The sequence below is a fragment of the Spea bombifrons genome, chromosome 12, assembly GCF_027358695.1.
Source record: "Spea bombifrons isolate aSpeBom1 chromosome 12, aSpeBom1.2.pri, whole genome shotgun sequence".
NCBI lineage: Eukaryota > Metazoa > Chordata > Amphibia > Anura > Pelobatidae > Spea > Spea bombifrons.
In genome coordinates, this window is record NC_071098.1 from 30,942,531 (window position 1) to 30,961,349 (window position 18,819).

The 18,819-nt window shown below is 47.0% G+C and overlaps 2 protein-coding genes across 2 annotated transcripts; both read right to left on the bottom strand.

Annotated features, from left to right (window-relative positions):
- Window positions 1-339: 339 nt before the first annotated feature.
- ETFB (electron transfer flavoprotein subunit beta) lies at window positions 340-11,160 on the bottom strand. The gene is made up of 7 exons (XM_053451764.1): window positions 11,073-11,160; window positions 7,978-8,136; window positions 4,335-4,493; window positions 4,053-4,115; window positions 3,344-3,502; window positions 3,000-3,178; window positions 340-542 (listed from the first exon to the last, which is right to left on the bottom strand). Exons 1-6 carry the CDS (start codon window positions 11,124-11,126, stop codon window positions 3,008-3,010), a joined length of 765 nt encoding a protein of 254 aa, XP_053307739.1. The 5' UTR covers window positions 11,127-11,160; the 3' UTR covers window positions 340-542; window positions 3,000-3,007.
- Window positions 11,161-12,401: 1,241 nt separating this feature from the next.
- NKG7 (natural killer cell granule protein 7) lies at window positions 12,402-14,906 on the bottom strand. The gene is made up of 5 exons (XM_053452480.1): window positions 14,781-14,906; window positions 13,949-14,147; window positions 13,303-13,449; window positions 12,827-12,955; window positions 12,402-12,520 (listed from the first exon to the last, which is right to left on the bottom strand). The coding sequence occupies exons 2-5, from the start codon at window positions 14,115-14,117 to the stop codon at window positions 12,462-12,464; spliced, it is 504 nt and encodes a 167-aa protein (XP_053308455.1). The 5' UTR covers window positions 14,118-14,147; window positions 14,781-14,906; the 3' UTR covers window positions 12,402-12,461.
- Window positions 14,907-18,819: the final 3,913 nt, after the last annotated feature.

Consider the following 18,819-nt stretch of genomic DNA (forward strand, 5'->3'; position numbering starts at 1 on the left):
CGTTCACCCGGTGGTGGTTGGGATTTGTTTGCCTGAAGGTCAGCGCCATCAAGTATTGGGGGGTCAACATGTTTTAAGGATTTGGGGCAGAAACTGGTTCCCAACTAATAATCTCTTGCTCCTCTTCTTCTTATCCACCCGGCGTTTGCGTCTCTCCAGCTTCTCTATAGATTCCATCCAAAAGCCATTATTAAAGCGTAAGTAGTAAGCGGTACACCATACTTTATTTTTGATAATAAAGACTTACAACACGGGCTCTTTGTGTTTTTAATACAAAGTAGCAGCCCCACCGCCCCTGTCCTCCCGGTAGATAATCACCGTTGAGCTCAAGTCCAGACGTAAAAGAAGTAGAAACATTTATTCAAAGGCATGACTTAATTACAGTGAGAGACGGCGACGCTCTCCTCCGGTCCTTTCTCTGCTCCAAAGGGCTCAGACAAAGACGTTTGTACGGTCGGAATTCGCGCGGAGAAAGGCGGTCGGGACGGAACAGACAGGTGGCGTCGGACCCCGCATTCCACCAGCAGCAAAATAACCGGGTTCTGGAATAAAACAGGGAGACTTTCTCTTTACTCGGGAACAAGAAGGGGTTAAATATTTAACATTTTGTTCTTGGAGATGTAAGGAATAATAAATAAAAAAAAAAATGAAAAATATATAAAAATGGATAATTCATTAGAAAATCAGCTGTATTTTATTTATTTAAAAAAAAGTGGAAAGCAGAATACACAAAGCCATCAAGAACTGTGAAAGCCATTAATATTGTAATTCCGCCCCATTTAAGGATATCGGTGCCCAGGCACGCCGCGACAGCTCAGAGATTAGCGAGGCAGAAAGTGACAAGGTGGGGTCACGGCGAAAATTAAAAACGGAGATTTAAAAGACAGACGAGACGCTTTTCAGCATTTCACAAAAAAATAAAGCCGAAGCGCAGCCGCTGACCTGCAACAAACAGCGGGTCGGGACCGTACAGCGCCACGGAGCCTGTTGGTGCCACGCGAGTAAAATATTTAGTTATGAACGCATTCCCACTGTTTTGTTTTGAAGCGTTAAGATAGGACGGACAATTTACATCGAAATATTTAAGAAAAAAGATATATATTTTTTTTTTATAAAAAATAAAAGTTTGGAATCCAAACACAGAGTTACCTGGCTGCTGCCTGTAATTGTTTTTTGGAAATAATAGTGATTTATGATAACTTTGTAGGGTTAAAAGGGTCCTTTTAAAACGCGCCCAGGAAACATCGCATTGGGGAAGAAAAGAAAAAAAAAAAAGTGCGTCTTAATTACAGTCTGTTTTATAAACGCATCTCATGATTTTTAAGCTTTCGAGAAAAAAAAACAAAAAATCTAAACAACAAAAAAGACGACAGATGTTTTATTGTTTTCATTCCTTTATGAAGCTCGGTTGACGCTGGGAGACAGAAAGGAAGCCCACGCCTCCGCTGCATGACTGCGCAGAACGGCGCCCGCGGTCTCTGGCTTTCCTTATTATCCCACTTTTGATGGGTTAAGCAGTTGGGGGGGGGGGTTGCGCTCTCCGTGCACAAGTTTAGAGGATTGCGAGTCCCGTGGGGTCACGCTAAGCGATCACAAGGACGTTGTCACAGAAGGTTCTTCGGAGAACGCTCTCACATCGTCGAGTCCGGCCGGCAGGAGACAAGTAAGGGCACCGTGTGTCCCTTCGCTCTCCCATCCCTAAAGGAGCCGAGTAGGAGAGGAGGTCCTGGGAAGACCTCTCTGCCAACACAAACGTAGGGCTTATGGTCAACCAATACAAGCCAAGCTTAAGTAGGAACCCGAGGAACATGTTGTATGAACAGATCCAAAAGCTACGGAGATGGATGGCTCCAAACCCTATCTGAGGTTCCACCTCCAAGACCATGACTTACGAGAAACCTCTGCTAACCCAGGGAAGACCCGATGGTGCCCAAGCATGAAGAAGCCAATGGCTGACGGACATTTATACCCGCTGGCTGCCCGAACAAAAAGAGAGCCAGGGGAATATCTACTAAATAACGAATGAGTAGGCTATAAATAGTACGAGAAAACCTAGGAAAAACTTAATATAAAGAATTAGAAATAATAGATCAAATAGTGTTTTTTTTGGTCACTCAGTACGATTTTGTTACGGACTCGAATTTTGTAGCAGAAGAATAACCAAATTTTAACGAATTAAAAAAAAAATATATAAAAAAATATCTTTCAGTAATTATTGCAGTTTGTGGACAATATATACAAATATTTAGAACTTTTCCCCGTTTTCAGCACAATACGGTGAGCCTATCCTCCCTGGCCCATTAACACGCGGCGGAGCGCGCACGCCGCCGGCGCCGCTCGCCGTTCCGATTGTCGGGTTGTACACGCTTGACACATTAAAGCGCGGTAAACAAAAAAACATCATTAAAAGCATATTTATCAAATTAAGCATTTATCAAATTAGGCACCAAAATATTGACGGCGTTCGAGTCACCCACCCTTGGCAGGAACACTTCACGTCGGAAGATGACAACTTCAATTACCTAGTTAGATTAATTAATTGTCTAATTGGGAAGGCGAAGTGCAGCTGCGCAGGATGAGGTAGGAGCCGGGAGTTCAGAGTTGGATTTTTATTTACGGCGGCCAATAAGCCAACCAGCGGGGAAAACACTCAACGCACTCGGACAATTATTTTATTTGTATCAAATAAAAAAAATGAAAAGAAACAGGGGGGGGCACCGATTTATAATAATAATTATATAACATATTATATATTTAATAGAAAACTTCCATATAAGGTCATATCTTTCATCGGTCGACCTAGAACCAGATGTACAATCACCACATAGGTCCCTTTTTGAACCCAAAGTTCTACGTGACAATACGCCTCTGTCTAGGTGGACTGGAGGCAAGTTAGACCCCCCAAGATAGACCGCCATGAATATACCTTATTCAAAGACTATATATAATATATAATTGATGCAGCCTCTGGGGCTCTTTGCAATGGACCCGCCACTCACCCCGGAGCTTAGATCCGGCCGGTCTCCTTAAGTTTGGCTACGAGATCCTCCACGGTCTCCACTTTAATGCCGGATTGTCTCTGAGGAGGATCCTCGACGCTCAAGATCTTCAGGCGACTCGTTGTGTCCACCCCTAAATCCGAAGGCTTCACAGTTTCGATTTTCTTCTTCTTGGCTTTCTGTGGTTTCGAGAGAAAGAACCCCCCCCAAAAAACCCAAATCGTGAGCCAAGTTCATAAAGCAAGGTGACCGTTCATGAAGGCAGGAGAAGCCCTTAGGTTCTAAACGGTGGTGGCCTCACCGGCCACGACCAAACAATTCGTTCCTCGGCAGCCCCGTCTCACCATGATGTTCGGCAGGGTGGCGTATCTTGGCTCATTCAGCCGCAGGTCGGCGGTCACCACGGCGGGGAGCTTCAAGCTGACGGTCTCCAGCCCTCCGTCTACTTCCCGTACGACGGTCAGCTTCTCCCCTTCAACCTTCAACTCCGACGCAAACGTCCCCTGAACGGAAACAAGTCGAAAATATTACCAAAATGATGAATAATCGGACTGTTGCCCCGCACGGAGAGACAACCTCCCGATTCTTCTACACAGTCTATGTAACATCAAATGGGGGGGGGTTGGGGTATTAGTCCGATCCATGGAAAATCTAATAAACACTGGGTTTCTACACCAAAAATATGAACTGGACAAAATTTGACCCAAATCAAGAATTGTTTGTTTAAAGCTGCAGTTCCACCTATGCTACCCACTGCTTTTGTTGTTGCTACCAATATACCGCCGCCCCCCCGCCCTAACGTTTGTTGTTGTTTATCGAGGGGATTTTTGTAAGAAAACGGGTCAGAACACAGAATCAATAAAACTCATTTCTCTCTGAACACAACAATGTATCCGAAACCCTGTAAAACGCGATGTGCGGCGTCACACGGAATCAAATCAAAGACTTCTAAGCTGTGCTTCACGTTACTCCACGGGGGGATAGGGGGTTAAACCTCATCAGCGCAGCTAATTCTCTCACTTTGCAATGGGGAGGAAAAAGAAAGCCATTTACCTGAGGCCAGTCAAGCAGAGCAGCGGTCATCTGTCCGGTCTGATTACAATCATCATCAATAGCCTAAAAAAAAAAAGGAAGCGGTACAAGGCGGTGAGCTCGGGGGCACGTCTGCTCGATCCGGACACGCTATCAGAGACAGGCGGCGGGAGGGCAGAAGGAATGAGATTATATATAATGTATAGAACATCAAAAGGTGGTCTGCGTGGGGGTCCTTTAGAAACATTTCAGAGGTTAAATACCCCCCCCTCCGATTTTCGCTAGATTATCCGAGTTACCCACCTGCTTCCCCAGCAGCACGAGGTTCGCGTTCTCTTTCTTGGCCAAGGCAGCGATGATCTTGGAGACCTGGAAGGGTCCGAGGGATTCGAAGTCCTTTGCAGGCACGTCCACGTGAATTCCGCGGTCGGCCCCCATAGCCAACGCCGTGCGGATTGTCTCCTGGTGATACAGAGCGGGACAGAATGACGTCACCGGACACAGGACGGCCCCGTCTACTAGACTGTGAATCCGAACCACATTTGCAAAGACCCCCGTTAACCCCCCCATCACACAGACTCCCGTTAACCCCCCATCACACACACTCCCGTTAACCCCCCCATCACACAGACACCCGTTAACCCCCATCACACAGACTCCCGTTAACCCCCCCGTCACACACACTCCCGTTAACCCCCCATCACACAAACTCCCGTTAACCCCCATCACACAGACTCCCGTTAACCCCCCCATCACACAGACACCCGTTAACCCCCCCATCACACAGACTCCCGTTAGCCTCCCCCGTTAATTTTCTTTCTTTGAAGCCGTAGAAACTCTCTTCCCTCTGAGGTTGAGCGCTATGATCAGCAGAGCTTACAATCAAGGGAGAAAGGCTGGTTTGGGGCAATTAGAAATACTATGTCATGGAAGACGATAGAAAGGGATCTGGTGTTTGGTGATCGGAGGGCGCGAACCCCTTGGGTAGAAAGCGCGAGGGGTGGAGAGGAACGCACATAACAGCTGCAAGCGCCTTCATCCTGCCCGGGTTTGGTAAACAAGAATAAATAAAAAACAAAATCAAAGTGCGCAGAGAATTACCAGAGCAGAAAAGCAGAACTGACAGGTCTGTGGACGGGCTGGCGGAGCCATGCACCGGGAGTGAGCCTGGGGGGGGGTTTGAGGCAGTGCGGCTTTGTCCTTGCAGGGAGGGCAGGACATGGAGACGATAGCCCCGGAACTTAATGCTTTATGGCCGGGATCAGATTTGGAGCACGGCCCTGCGGGGCTGCTTGGCAGCTCTGGCGTGTGCTGCTGAGAATACAGGCGTACATCCCGGAACACGTGTAACCATCACCTTTAACCCCCTGAGTGCCAGGCAGCTGGGTGTCTGGGGTCAGTTAACCCTTCAGGGAGAAGCCGAATGGTTAACCTAAATATGGGAGCCATGTTGGGCTTATTTGTCAGCGAATTGGGCCACCTGATTTGGGGCCCAGTTTGTCATTCGGTGCGGGGATCTCTGGCTGTGAGTGTGAGAGGCAGAGGAGAGCGACGCTGACGATCTCCAATGGCCACCCTTGCCAGGTCGTCCCTAAAAAGGGACCAGACTGTCCACCGCTTTAACCAAACCCCCCCCCCCCGCGTATCTGCGCTTCTGAACACGACGGATTAGTGACAGACAGAAAGCCTATCCGGGGCCGTCTGACGCGGCAGAGCAACGCCAGAGCTTTCGGGCTAATGAATCGCGTTCCCGTGCGAGAGCGATCGTGACAGCGCCGGAGCGAATCGGTGACACAAGCACACGGGGGACGCGCGGCCCGCCAACGACGTACACGCATGACAGGAAGGGAGACGCGGCGGAACCCACCGAACACGCTGCGAGAAATAAAAAGGGTAATTATGCTTTATATGTATGTATGTAACATAGTAGATACCGGGAATAGCCACCGGAGCCACCTGGTGGTCAAACAGAGTACTGCTTATATTTCATAAAGTATCCTTCTCACCCCCAGCCGGGGCAATAGTTTAAAGAGAGGGTGGTAGATGGGTGGAGCAGCCTCCCAGCTGAAGTGGTAGAGGGTAATACAGTGAGGGTATTAAACATGCATGGAATAGACATCCGGCTCCTGAATCTGAAGCTTTGTGTTCTGCTTTACAATTTTTATTTTTTTATAGAAAACACAGAACGTCGCAGCCATGCGTGTCGGTTTTAACCATCGCCCGGCCGCAGCCCGTGATTGATATGTAGCCGGCCCGCGTGTGATACGTCTCGTGTCTGTATGCGGGGTTTCCAGCCCCCAGGACTCAGCGGTCTCTCTCTGACTGATCTGCAGACGAATCCATCAATAATGCCAATTACTGCCCCACGCCGGCAGCCAAAGCTCATGCGCTCCTTCACCGTAACGAGATGTGACAGCGGCCCCCCATCCCCCTCCTCGCCGTCCACCTTTCACTCAGTGGGAAGGCGACGGCCGGGGGTTCATTCACAGAGCCCCGGAGCATGTCTAAAAGAACGTTCTGCGGAGAGGACTTTCGCTTGCTTTATGCTGCGGATTCCTGTACGGCCGCAGGACCAGTCTTTTGTTGTTTTCCGGGGCAAATGTACTCGAAATCCAGAAAAGTAGCTCTCGATAGACATTTATCAGCTAAGCGCACGTGAAGTAGATCGAGCCCCGACGCGCACCGACAGGCCATTAGAGACTGAAGCCGGAACGCTGCATCGCTTCACCTGTCAGTCCCGTGATCAGTAAATGTATGGATCAAAAGGCAAGCTGGCCTTTTAAAACATGTTTATACCATGCTGCCTGGTATGCAAATGAGCATACATAATTTGCATACCAAGACGGATGGTCAAACGAGGCAGGAGAAGCCATTTTTTTTGCCAAGTAGCCAATCGGTAGCTCACCAGCGGTTCTAGAACTACCACCCCCATGATGCAACAGCACATTACAGGCTGCAGAGGATATGCAAGATCGGCCCCCCATTCGTCCCCCCATCTAGTCCCCGTTTCTCCTGCTGTAAAGACTCAAACCTTAATCAGTCGCTGGTCTCGTCTTAGATTCATCACTCCTGTGTTCCAATGGCCCTTTATCACTCCCATCACTCCTGTGTCCCAATGGCCCTTTATCACTCCCATCATTCCTGTGTTCCAATGGCCCTTTATCACTCCCATCACTCCTGTGTTCCAATGGCCCTTTATCACTCCCATCACTCCTGTGTTCCAATGGCATGTTGTGTTCGCTGATCCAAGGTTAAGTTTAAAAGGCTAATTGATCGTTAGAAACCCTTTTTGTAATTATGATACAGCCAGAAATGTCTTTGTTTCCATGAAAACAGCCGAGTGACCCCAAACCTTTGACCGTTAGCGCCTGAATATATATTTTACACCCTGAGAAAGACAAATAACAGATAAGGAGTACGAGACGGACGAGAAGTGGGACCTGCTCCTAGTTAATTATATTTTCTTCCGAGTATCTCTTAGCCGAGACAATAACCTCCGCGTCTAAATCACCCAAATAATGCAGAACGCGTCTCATCAAACCCGCGGCGGGATGGGAATATTTCCGGAATGACACCGAGTGAAAATTGTGCCGCTATTTATCTGATGTTCTGTGACTGCGGACGATTACGTTAACCCTTCGCAGAGCCATCGCTTTCAGATTTCTTTGCCGCACATTGGATTCGAAGGAAGGTGTGAATTGAAAGCGAGGAACGGGAAGCGCTCTTCAAAAGCGACGACTGGAAATGAAATCGATGCCCAGACAGAAAAGGCAAATATTTGGGACATTAAAACAAAAAAATATATATATTTGGGCAGGGGATAGCGCTTCTGGAACCGCTTTCGGAGGAGAATATGGGGTAAGAAGTCCTCCTATTATCACGGACGCATCGCTCGGGTCACAGGTAATCCAGAATCAGGGCTATAAGAGGCGGGGGGGGGGCGTACCTGGCATTGTTGGGGTCCGCAGCTTACGGCAATTATTTCCCCGACAATCTTCTTCTCCTTTAACCGGACGGCCTCTTCAACCGCAATCTCGCAGAAAGGGTTCATCGAATGCTTCACGCCATCGGTCACCACGCCGGTCTTATCCGGCTTTACGCGCACCTGAGGACAAGGAAGCAGGGGGTTGAGGGATAAAGTGAGCGCACACTAACGACGTTTCTCCATGCTCTCCCGGTTCAGCCGATATTGTAAAATATCAAGGTTCTGATGCCTCCCCCCCCTTAACCGACAACCCCCCACCCACATAATTAAACCATATTCATCCCCATTCAGTAGAATGAGGACTAAGTCTGTGTAAAGCACACTTGCACACTTCCACCACTAGATGGCAGCAGTGTCCTAAATATGGAATTAATATAATCCGAGGGCCACATACATCACGCTGGAGGGAGAGCACAAAATTGGGTTTTTCCAGGGGGGTCATCTTTACCGAATTTGCTTCTTCTGGGGTAGAATCACCCCCCCCCTTCAACGTTGACCGATTTCATTATATTATACCAGAAAATTCCACTTTTATTTAATTCTTTCGGACCCCCTTTTTGGCAGCAGAACGATCGCCTATCGGTGTCGTCATAATGCTCCAATCCTGACCTTTATTATACAGAATGACCTTTAACCCTCGGCTCCCCCTGAATCTCAAAATCTCTTTATTCCACCCCATACAGAATCCGGCCGACATAGACGTTAAGCCTGTGGACAGCGGGCGCCCGCTTGGCACGGTTAGGGATCGAACGCCTCTTATTCAGTTATGCCACTACATGGTTAACCCTTTATGGGCTGACCTGTAAATCCGCCATAATGCTTTGTCAGCTCCTCTCTCTGATGATATAGTATTAAGGGCCAATGCTGCATTTTTAACCCTATATATGTTAATTACTAAACCTTATTCTACTTTAACCCTTTGTTAACTCACTGGTCTCACAAACCCTCCGACATACAGTGACGGGGGTTAACGGAAAGGAGGGAAATCACGCCTCGCTCTTGCGGCAGAGGTTAAACATTCATTCGCTCTGGACACTGAAGTGCATCCCAAGGACGCAGCTGCTTTGCGTTTGAAAGGATGCCAGGAGGCAGGCAGCGTCGATCGCCGGGGCTCTTTAACTCCCTCCCCACTGCTGCAGAGCCATGCGGCATTTGAACACTCGGACAAGAGAAGGGGAGGGAAAACACCTCGCCTGTCAAATTGCCGTGAACCTCCTCGGATACGGACACAATAAAGATAAGGGAAATGTAACTCAAATCGCGTTCAGACAACGAAAGAAGAAATCAAATAATAAGAGCCGTTCTCTCTCTCCGCCATTGAGCTGCTGGAGCCCTCTAGTGGCCAAACGGTGATCTGCACCTATCGTCATTCCGGCCGGCGACTAGGAATCAGTCTGCAGCTCACGGTTTATTAGGAATTAATGTGTTTTTCGTGCTGCAGTTTATTAAGAATACATGAAAATGACAGCCGTGCCCTGCTTTCCCATTCAGAAACTCATTCATTCGTAATGAAGCGACACGAGTCGTCGCGCGGGGCCCAGAAAGCAATTTGCGCCGCGCGTGATGACATAGGGCGCTCCTGAAATCCATCTCGTAAAAGGATTGCATCGAAACAGGATTCTACCCATTCCTACTGACAGGCGTTTAACACGGGGGTTATTTGGAAAGAGGACTTATCGCCATAGCTACAGATGGAACATGCCTGTTGATTAGACTATTCTGTTGGTTGCTATGGTGATAACACCACTTTCTTTAAAAATAATGCTCCTCTATAGCTGAATACGATACAACGGGCAGAACCCAGGCTATAAAAAAAATTCTAGTTCTATTATTCTAAGCAGAGCAGCCGCCGTTTTTGATTGGCAGCCCCATTTTAATGTATGGACCAATCCTATTTTGGCGCACATTAAAAAAAAAGGGGGAGTTTCTTTATTATTATAATCCATGGAGGGTCTCATGGAATTATCTCAACTCATCGGTAAATAAGCGAGTGGAGGATACATCCCCCCCGGAGCCGGACGCGGCGACGAAGAACATCGAACGTGTTTTTCTAGGATTAGGTTAATGTTACGTTAGCCAATCACACACAGCTCTGCGCAAAGCACACAACGGCATTCGCTACGGGATCTGGGTCTCCGTGACACTGGAAGGCGGAGCCTAAAAGCACCCGCATATATAACTGACTGCCCTCACCGGGGTGGGAATGGTATTTGCACCCCCCCATCATGCCCACCGATAGGCGGCCGTTATCACATGACAGACACACTCTGGATTACGATAAGGCCCCTTTAATTCGGTGCCGGTCGGGCTCAGTGCTGCCTCTAGTGGAAGTGATAAGAAGTGTTGGGTTTGACTTAAAGGGTTAATTACTTTTACCCCCAATATGAGGGCGGACTCCCAGTTACACTCCCCCGCGCCCCAATCTCCTAGGTTACGGGTTATTTTTATAGCACTTAATAAAAAGGGTGCAGGGGTCAATTAACCACCGCAACGCCAGAGAGACACGCCTGATGTTTGCCTCCCTAGCGTTCAGGGTCTTAACCCATTCAGCGCTAGCAGATAGGCAATGTATTACTCTCACCCAGGTTGGCAATGGTTTAACCAATCTGATGCCAGAGTAATGTGCATTAACACCCCCCCCAGTAGTCAGGCCATAACCCCTTCAATGCCAGGCAAGCTGTACAACTTAGTGCTGTGACCTCTGACACCCAGACAGGTTAACCCTTCTAGAGACAGGGGCCCAGTGCTTGCTAATAAAAGGATTAACCGTTTTATTGCTATGACAGAGCCTCAACCTCTTCTGGGAGTGAGTAGTAACCCTTTCAGAGCCAGAGTACTCTCACATATCCTGGCACAGACAGTGTTAACCCTTTCAGTAAAAGAGTGCAGGCATTGGCAATGTAGCCAATGATTTAAAAGTACCCCCCGTGCAGGCAAAGTCTACCTCATAATACCCCAGCAGAACGGCACATACCCCACTGTTACTCCCTATGACATTAGGAGGGTTACGCTCACACAGAGCCCGTAGGTTTCGGGTCACTTTATCCCAGCCTCACCTTCACGGCATAGTCAATGACCCGCTTGACACCGACCAGAGCCCTCAGCGCCATCTTTCCGACTGACCCAGGCAAGTGACGTCCAGCCAATCAGATAATACCAAATGTCTTCAGCCAATACAAGCGCAGAAACGTCGGGAGGGAGAGAGTCAGCTCAACCAATTGAAACGTGTAATTGGTCACAGGGCCCAGTCACAACAACCAATCGTAAGTGAGATCCTCCGCTAGAACATGTGCGACGAATAAAGAGTGGCCTGCATGATCTACATTCCGCCATCTTGAGTGTGGGCAAAGGATTCCGTACTCACAGTACGCTTATCCAGCCAGGAGCTCTTTATAGTCAGGGAGTGTCCTCACCTCTTAGCACGTGCTTCGCTAGAATGACTCTACTTTTACTTTAACAAACTTTCATTGCCATTTTCTTTTACATACAGAGTGATTTGTGTGGCTGAGAGTGGTGTGTGTGTGCTAGTGTGATGTGTGTGGCTGAGAGTGATGTGTGTGTGCTAAAGTGTGATTTGTGTGGCTGGGAGTGATGTGTGTGTGCTAAAGTGTGATTCGTGTGGCTGAGAGTGATGTGTGTGTGCTAAAGTGTGATTTGTGTGGCTGAGAGTGATGTGTGTGTGTGCTAAAGTGTGACTGAGTGATGTGTGTGTGTGCTGAAGTGTGATTTGTGTGGCTGAGAGTGATGTGTGATTTGTGTGGCTGAGAGTGATGTGTGTGCGTGCTAAAGTGTGGCTGAGAGTGATGTGTGTGCTGAAGTGTGATTTATGTGGCTGAGAGTGATGTGTGTGCTAAAGTGTGATTTGTGTGGCTGAGAGTGATATGTGTGATTTGTGTGGCTGAGAGTGACCAAAATCCATGAGTTAACATTTAATTCATTCAGTTTAAGTGTCATTTCCGAACATTCCATTTGTATCCGGATTGTAACGATAGTGTTATTGTGTATTATCGTTGATTTATGGATTGTATTAAAGTTTTATTTTTAATAAAAACACATTAAATCCGTGCTTGTAAGGAATTTTTATTTTCACGAGAATCCATGACGCTTTTATTACCCTGAAACGTGTTTTTCAGCATAACATCCGAGTACAAAACGATGGAATTTGTATTCTATCTGAAACAAATGTATCATTTTTGAAACAAATCATTTACTTTGCTCCTTTTCATTCATCGTCTTCTACGGGTGAGTATTTTCTCGGTGGGCCGCCCTCGGTGTAGAGCATTGTCCGGCGTTTAGGAGGCCAATTGTGGCCCCCTATCTGGAATAACTAGGCATTGGGATATTACATCATTATTACATCATTAACATGCAGCAATGCAGCAATGAATGTATCGATTTCTGGCTTCAGCGAGTATCATACTTCGGAGGAACCGTTTCAGAAAGGGTTAAACCGATTCATATCCAGGGGTTGGCGAGGATACGTGGGCAAAAGTATGGGATGTGCCTAGAGAGAAAGAGAGAAAGAAGTGGTACTTCAGCACAAGTCCATACCCAACTCTACTGTGTGCTGGAGAGAGAGCTACAAAATGTGTAAAATGCGTAAATATGAGTAAAGTGACTTAGTTTATGCCTAATAAGTGTTTTGGGTCGTTCTGGGTCGTTTCGGAGACACGGTGACACCAATGGTTGACCAAAGAGGATGACAGAAGTTTGTGGCACCTTTTAGTGGATGAACATTTATAGGGTTAAATGTAAACCTCGAAGACCTCAGAGGTCTTATGTTCAGACACCGTGCCGGAAGCGAACTCACCTGCTACGAGCAGAGACAGGACTGCAGCCCAACAGAGGAAAAATGACCACTGGTAGTTTAAGGAGCCGTTATTGACGCCGTACTGCGTCTCCCCGGTGTAGACCGACATCCCGATGAGGAGGAAGACGGCTAGAACAGCATAATGGTTACAATTAGTGACCGGTGTTTGGGAACCCAAAGGATGTTCTCTTGTGACCGTCTGTCCAGCTTAAGCTCCTTAAGACCTTCCACCGAGTAGACCTTGTCAGGGCCTATGGTGATGGTGAGCATCAAGCCAATGTCTAATCGATTGGAGTGGTATTATCACTGGGGTTGCATCATTAGATGCCCCTTTTGGCATCGGCCCCACAGTTATCAACAGCTGCCCCTGATACTAAAGCCCTAATGCTGTCGCCCTGAGGCGTTGGCCGCTCTACTCCTTTGCCATGTTGGGTTTCTACAGTCCTATTTATGAAAACCAGACGACTGCCCCGTACCTGAAATGAATTCCATGATGCCGGCTACCAAGGAGGCTGTGATTCTTCCCACCGAGACTTTAAAGAACGAAAGACTGGAACACAGCACCCCGAAGGCGAGGAAGGCCAAGGAGACAATCAGGAGGCCCCGTGTGGCATCAATATATTCTGCAGAAGAAACAAAAGTCAAAACCTATCGCTGGTACCCAGAGCACCCGTCCCAAGCAAGGAAGAGTTTAGGTGAGTAGAAACACGTCATTAAAAACAAATGGTGACCGGCAAATCCCATTCACTGGTAAGGTGCCTACTGCGCTTGAGGAATAACCCAAAGATTAGGTAACCATGGGAAAGAAGTCATGAGGTTTATGAGGCCATCCAACTGGTTTAAGAAACTTTGGAGACTAAAGGAACAAAGGGAAGGTTAAGGCGAAAGACCACTAAGGGATCCATTAAGATCCAGATCACCTTCTGCTCCATCCTTATAGATGATGTAGACCTCCATAGCCTTGGACCTGCAGCTCATGGATGCTGTAATCATATTGGCCCTATGGGCACATCCTCAAAAGCACATATACAATACTGGTGTCTCTATTGTGGAGCGTTTATTCAGAATACAGTTCCAAGACCAAAAGCAGTTCTGAATACTCCAGAGTTACAGAGCGGTTACCTCTTCCTGAGAGCCTCACGCAGTCTCCCTTGGAGCATCTCTGCCACAGCCCTTCGTGGAACAATCCTGCGCCGAAATCGACCAGCCAGAAATCGGTCAGGATTCCGGTGAGCGCGAGTACGAAGCCGAGACAGGACGTGATCGTCCCAACGACGTTGCCACATAACATCTTCGACCACAAAGTTCCGACAATCAGTCACTGGCGGAAAGAACAGGAGTGTGAGGAAAGACCACCCATGCAGCAGAGCCAGTGGCCCTGGCCATGCCCCCTCCTGGCCCTTACCACTCCCCTAAGCACCTCAAGCCACACCCTCCAACATAGGTGTCTAATATGGGCACCTGACGTGCTGGTGGGGTACCTTGCAACATTCAACAATAATATGAACTGAATAAACTATACAGCGTGCAGGGATCGACCCTAGCAGAAAAGCTCGACGGAGTCGGTCCATAATGCAGAATAATGCATTTTTTGAACATGTATTTTAGTGAATAAAGGAGATAAAGGTAACGTAACATGTCAGGTGGGATGATCCCATGTGTTTATGTCATGTATGTGGCATTTATATATGTTTTTGTCTAAGCAATTACTAGATTTTTACGGAAACGACAAATACCTAAAAATAAAACAGCGTTTAAAGAAAAGCGCAAGAATGAAGAAGTCCCGTCCAGCCATCTGCTGAGAGGCTGTTCCACTTATCTACCACTCTCTTTAAGAAACTAAATTAAAAAAAGCTAATTATAAATTGCCAACAATCAAAAAACGCGATTTTAAAAAATCCACCTTTTTACTTAAATTTCTTTTTTTTTATACCGCGCAGGAGATGCTTCTTACCGACCGCTTGCAACCCTCGCCGTCCGGCAGCTAGAAATCAGATGTCTCTGTTGAAGGTTCCCTCGTGATTTCGGGGCAGGAAATCAGATTTTCCGATCTTTTATCTATTGTCACGAAGAGCGCAGAGAAGCAGGGGTAAGGTTAATGCGACGAGACGCAGAGTGGTAAGAAGGGTAGCGCGGACGGGCTGATGAATGAAGACGTCGGTGTCTCGTTCCTCGTGTGGTCTGGGTGATGAATGTTCTGTGTCAGAACCACAAGCTTCTGAAGAAGTCCCAGCGCATAACCAGCCACAAACTATCCGTTTTAAGCTATGTGTCCCCCCCCCCACCCAGCTTGGGTTAAAATGCAGATTATCAGAAGGGCTCCAGAGGAAAGAAATGCCCCCCACCACCCACATCCTCTGCCCCTCAAAGGTGTTTCTTCAAGCGAAGTTCCTTCAAGCGACCCGATGGAAACTATAACGTGGTATATTGCAAACACAGTTTCCTGGTTACAAAGAAATATCTGGCCGTATTTATACACGTTTTGGGGCAAACGTCTGAATTTGGGGCCGTTGCGGATTGTTCTTAATGATCGCTGCCGGTCTTGTATCAGAAGCGCTCCTGGTTTTGCCGTCACACGCGTGGACCCTTGTATTTGGATAATATGATTAGGGTTTATTTATGGCGTCTGGGATGCGGGTAGAACTTGTGTCTGGTTCTGAGATGTCAACCCAGGGTCCGTCTGGAGTGAAGGGAAGCTTTAACTGACACCCTTCTGATGAGGGTCCGACTTGTCCAAGCATGAGAGGGATCCACCGGTGGGATGGATGGGGATGGGAGGTCATGGCGTCAGCATCAGACTTGTGTTTGGTCTGAGATGTCAACCGAGGGCCCATCTGGACTAAACGAAACCTATAAATACCGCCCCATTCACAAGGGTCCGAGCGTGAGGGACCCATGGAATCACCTGGAGCGACGGATGGCGACTCTCCTCAAAGACGAGTCCCCAGAATGTTGGGGTCCTAAAATATCAGACCAATAAGAAAACTGTATATGAAAAGCGATACTTCTGTAACGTTCCATAAACGCACTCATCGAGTGACCGTCTGACGGCACCACCAACGGCTCTTCACCCAAGACCATCAAGGAACATATACTGTAGTATTACAAAGGATGAAGAACCACCCATGCATCCTCCACCAGGGTCCCTGTATAGTTTCATCGCTCCCTCCATGGACCCCAAACCCCTGATCCCCCTCTCTCCTCCCCTGATGCCCCTCTCTCCTCCCCCGATGCCCCTCTTTTCTAGGAGGTCAGAATGTCTGCGGGGTATGAGGGTATCACGGGGTTCTCCAGCCCTAAAAGCCCCGATAATGTGTATAGAAGCTGCAGGGAAATGTCTTTATCCATCCAACGGGGTAAATAAACCCCATAATTCTATTTTCTAAATGCCCCGCAATGAGGTACAGATACAGTTACTTTCTTGTGGTCTGGCTGATGAGTCAAACAGGATACGCGCGATACACAACGAACTGGTGAGATTGGGACAAACTGCTAAAACTGGTGTGAAGCTGTTGCCGGTAACAACGCCGGCAGAAACTGAGACGTGCGAGAAATTATGGTGGTATTTTTTTTTTAAAAAAAAAGAACTTTTTAGGGGTTGGGTGTTACATTTTTTTTTTTAATAACAACCATTTTTAAATAAAAAAATAAATAAGTTAATTTGAAACCCCCAAAAAACCCACCCCATCGAATACAGATACCCCAAAAGGATAATCTAATTTGTAACTTGCTACATGTATCTGTTGTACTTCACTATGGAATATGATGGTGCTATATATCAATAAATAATACTAATAATATATATAATAATGCTGGACGCGGCAGCCAATGTACACTTGCTGGCTGCGCGGCCCCCTCTAATACTCCATGGTGTCCCCCTTTGCAAGTGAAGTGGGGGATTGCCCCAGAACTGCCACATATGCATTTGCCCCTCTCCCCCTCCCCCATTATTTTGTGAATGTGCCTGCCGAGCGAATCTCCCTGCATGCGATAAACTTACCCAGCATACCCCCTGTGCTTGCATAGAGAGTCATTTCCATGGGATTGCTTTCCTGCTGCTGATTGGCTGCTTCAAGCAGGAATCGTCGGGCCATAGAGGAGGACGGGAGCTGCTGCAGCAGCAGGGCTTAAGCTTCTATCAGTCAATACGCATTTTTCTATATTAGGGCTGTCAGGACCCGTATTTTACCCCCCATTGCCTGTTTCTGTTTTTATTTTTGTTATTTTATTGTAACAGTATTTAAAAGTGACCGAAAATGGACTTTATTGGACATTAACTCTTGGCACGCTGGGTGATCGAGGCTTCCTATCAGTCGTTACTCAACGAGATCAGTTTGGTAAAAGTTTCTTTGTTCCTCTCAAATAACCGTCAAGAATGTCTAAAGCTGCAACTTCCACGTGTTTGGGAAGCAGTCACATCCTCCATGATCATTTCGACAAGCGGCCGGGACGTTTCGTAACGCTCGGCGCGGACACGGTCAGCACATCACAAAAAGCTGCTGTTGCTTAAGAGACAGAAGGTCGACTCAAGACGTTCTCCCGGGGTCTTGGAACAGCCAGAAGATCTAAAAGCCCACCAACGGTAAGCAATTTACTAAAATCCAGGGGGTTCCTTAGACCCCAAAAGACCCTCAAAAATGCTGAATATCATAAGACTAACATCAAATGGGGCAAAAGTATAGTAGAAACTTTAACTAGAATCTGCCGCCATTTCTGCCCCTGTCCGCCCTTCTAGTAGTCCTGCTGTAATGACTCAAACCTTAATCAGTCGTTGGTCTCGTCTTAGATTCAGGAGCTGTATGTGTAAAACCCCTCACTATATTACCCTCTCCCACTTCTGCTGGGAGGCTGTTCCACTTATCCACCACCCTCTCGGTGAACTTTTTTTTTACAGATGTATTGTGGTTTAAAGTCAGCGATTATGATTTTGCTGCTGGTTAGCGGCATGTTGGCGCTGGTGGCCATGGTGACCGACTACTGGCTTGCTATCCCTTCATTGTCAAATGCTGGGCTCTATAGGATATGCACTAACGATGGTTGTTCCAGTTTATACAACACAGGTATGCCGCTACAAACAGGGGACTCTTTTAGAATTAATGATATTTTGTTTCCACATTCCATTGTTGCTATGGCGATAGTACTTTTTTGTTTGCACCATATTTTTTTATATATATAACCATATATGGAAACATAGGGTCTTGGGGTAAAAGGGTAGATTCTCAGTCTGGATAATGAATATCTGATGCTTTTCTTCTTGCGACATCACAGCTGGAATCCCTGCCTACAGGTGATGTCATAGATGTAAACATTAAGATGATCCCAATCTGGTAACTTTCTACATGGTTACATTCTAGAAAGCTTTGGACTCTATATGACATCATCGATGGTAATATTGTACAGCGACATGTATTATTCATGATATGATAGATGGTAACATTGAAGCATGACGTGTATTGTTTATGACATCAGAGAGTAACATTCTAGAATGACATCACTGACTACAATGCTATAACTACCCAGGTAAAACTGTCAGAGATCTGTCATCACTTTTACGTTTGTTACCAACTGGAAATAAAAGACATGACTTTGGAGGCAAAGTTTATGTGTCATGTAATTATTTTACTGGGATTGATGAAGATGCTTTGATGTCCCTCAAAAGAATTGTCTACTCAGCATAAATTGTCTACTTTCAGGGTTTTTACCCCAGTCTCAGGGTCTGGGGGGGGGGTTAGGCAGATTCTCAGGGTCACTCAGCCTTCAGCCGGCTCCTTCATATCTGAGCATCCCAACTGGTACTTTTCTTTCAGATAACAGGCATCATTGTTTCGTCCTGAGAATATCTTTTCTTCTAAACACATGGTCCAGGTAGAAGAATGTATGGAAGAAGTGTGTAGAAGAATGCATGCCTTAATCTTGATTAATGAGTGAGAATGCACATTCCTTTCATTCATAAACTCTCGTTTCCTTCAGAACACGTTCAAAACATCCTGCTA

What these genes read in the sequence shown, in the direction of transcription:
- ETFB (XM_053451764.1), bottom strand. Translation starts at nt 11,126, where the DNA reads ATGGCGCTGAGGGCTCTGGTCGGTGTCAAGCGGGTCATTGACTATGCC. An exon ending in TCATTGACTATGCCGTGAAG is followed by an intron (nt 8,137 to 11,072) that starts GTGAGGCTGGGA and finishes CCTTGTCCTCAG; the next exon opens with GTGCGCGTAAAGCCGGATAA. An exon ending in TCGTGCTGCTGGGGAAGCAG is followed by an intron (nt 4,116 to 4,334) that starts GTGGGTAACTCG and finishes TTTTTTTTTTAG; the next exon opens with GCTATTGATGATGATTGTAA.
- NKG7 (XM_053452480.1), bottom strand. Translation starts at nt 14,117, where the DNA reads ATGTTATGTGGCAACGTCGTTGGGACGATCACGTCCTGTCTCGGCTTC. An exon ending in CATCATGGAATTCATTTCAG is followed by an intron (nt 12,956 to 13,302) that starts GTACGGGGCAGT and finishes ATGCTGTTCTAG; the next exon opens with CCGTCTTCCTCCTCATCGGG. An exon ending in CCTGTCTCTGCTCGTAGCAG is followed by an intron (nt 12,521 to 12,826) that starts GTGAGTTCGCTT and finishes CTTTCTCTCTAG; the next exon opens with GCACATCCCATACTTTTGCC.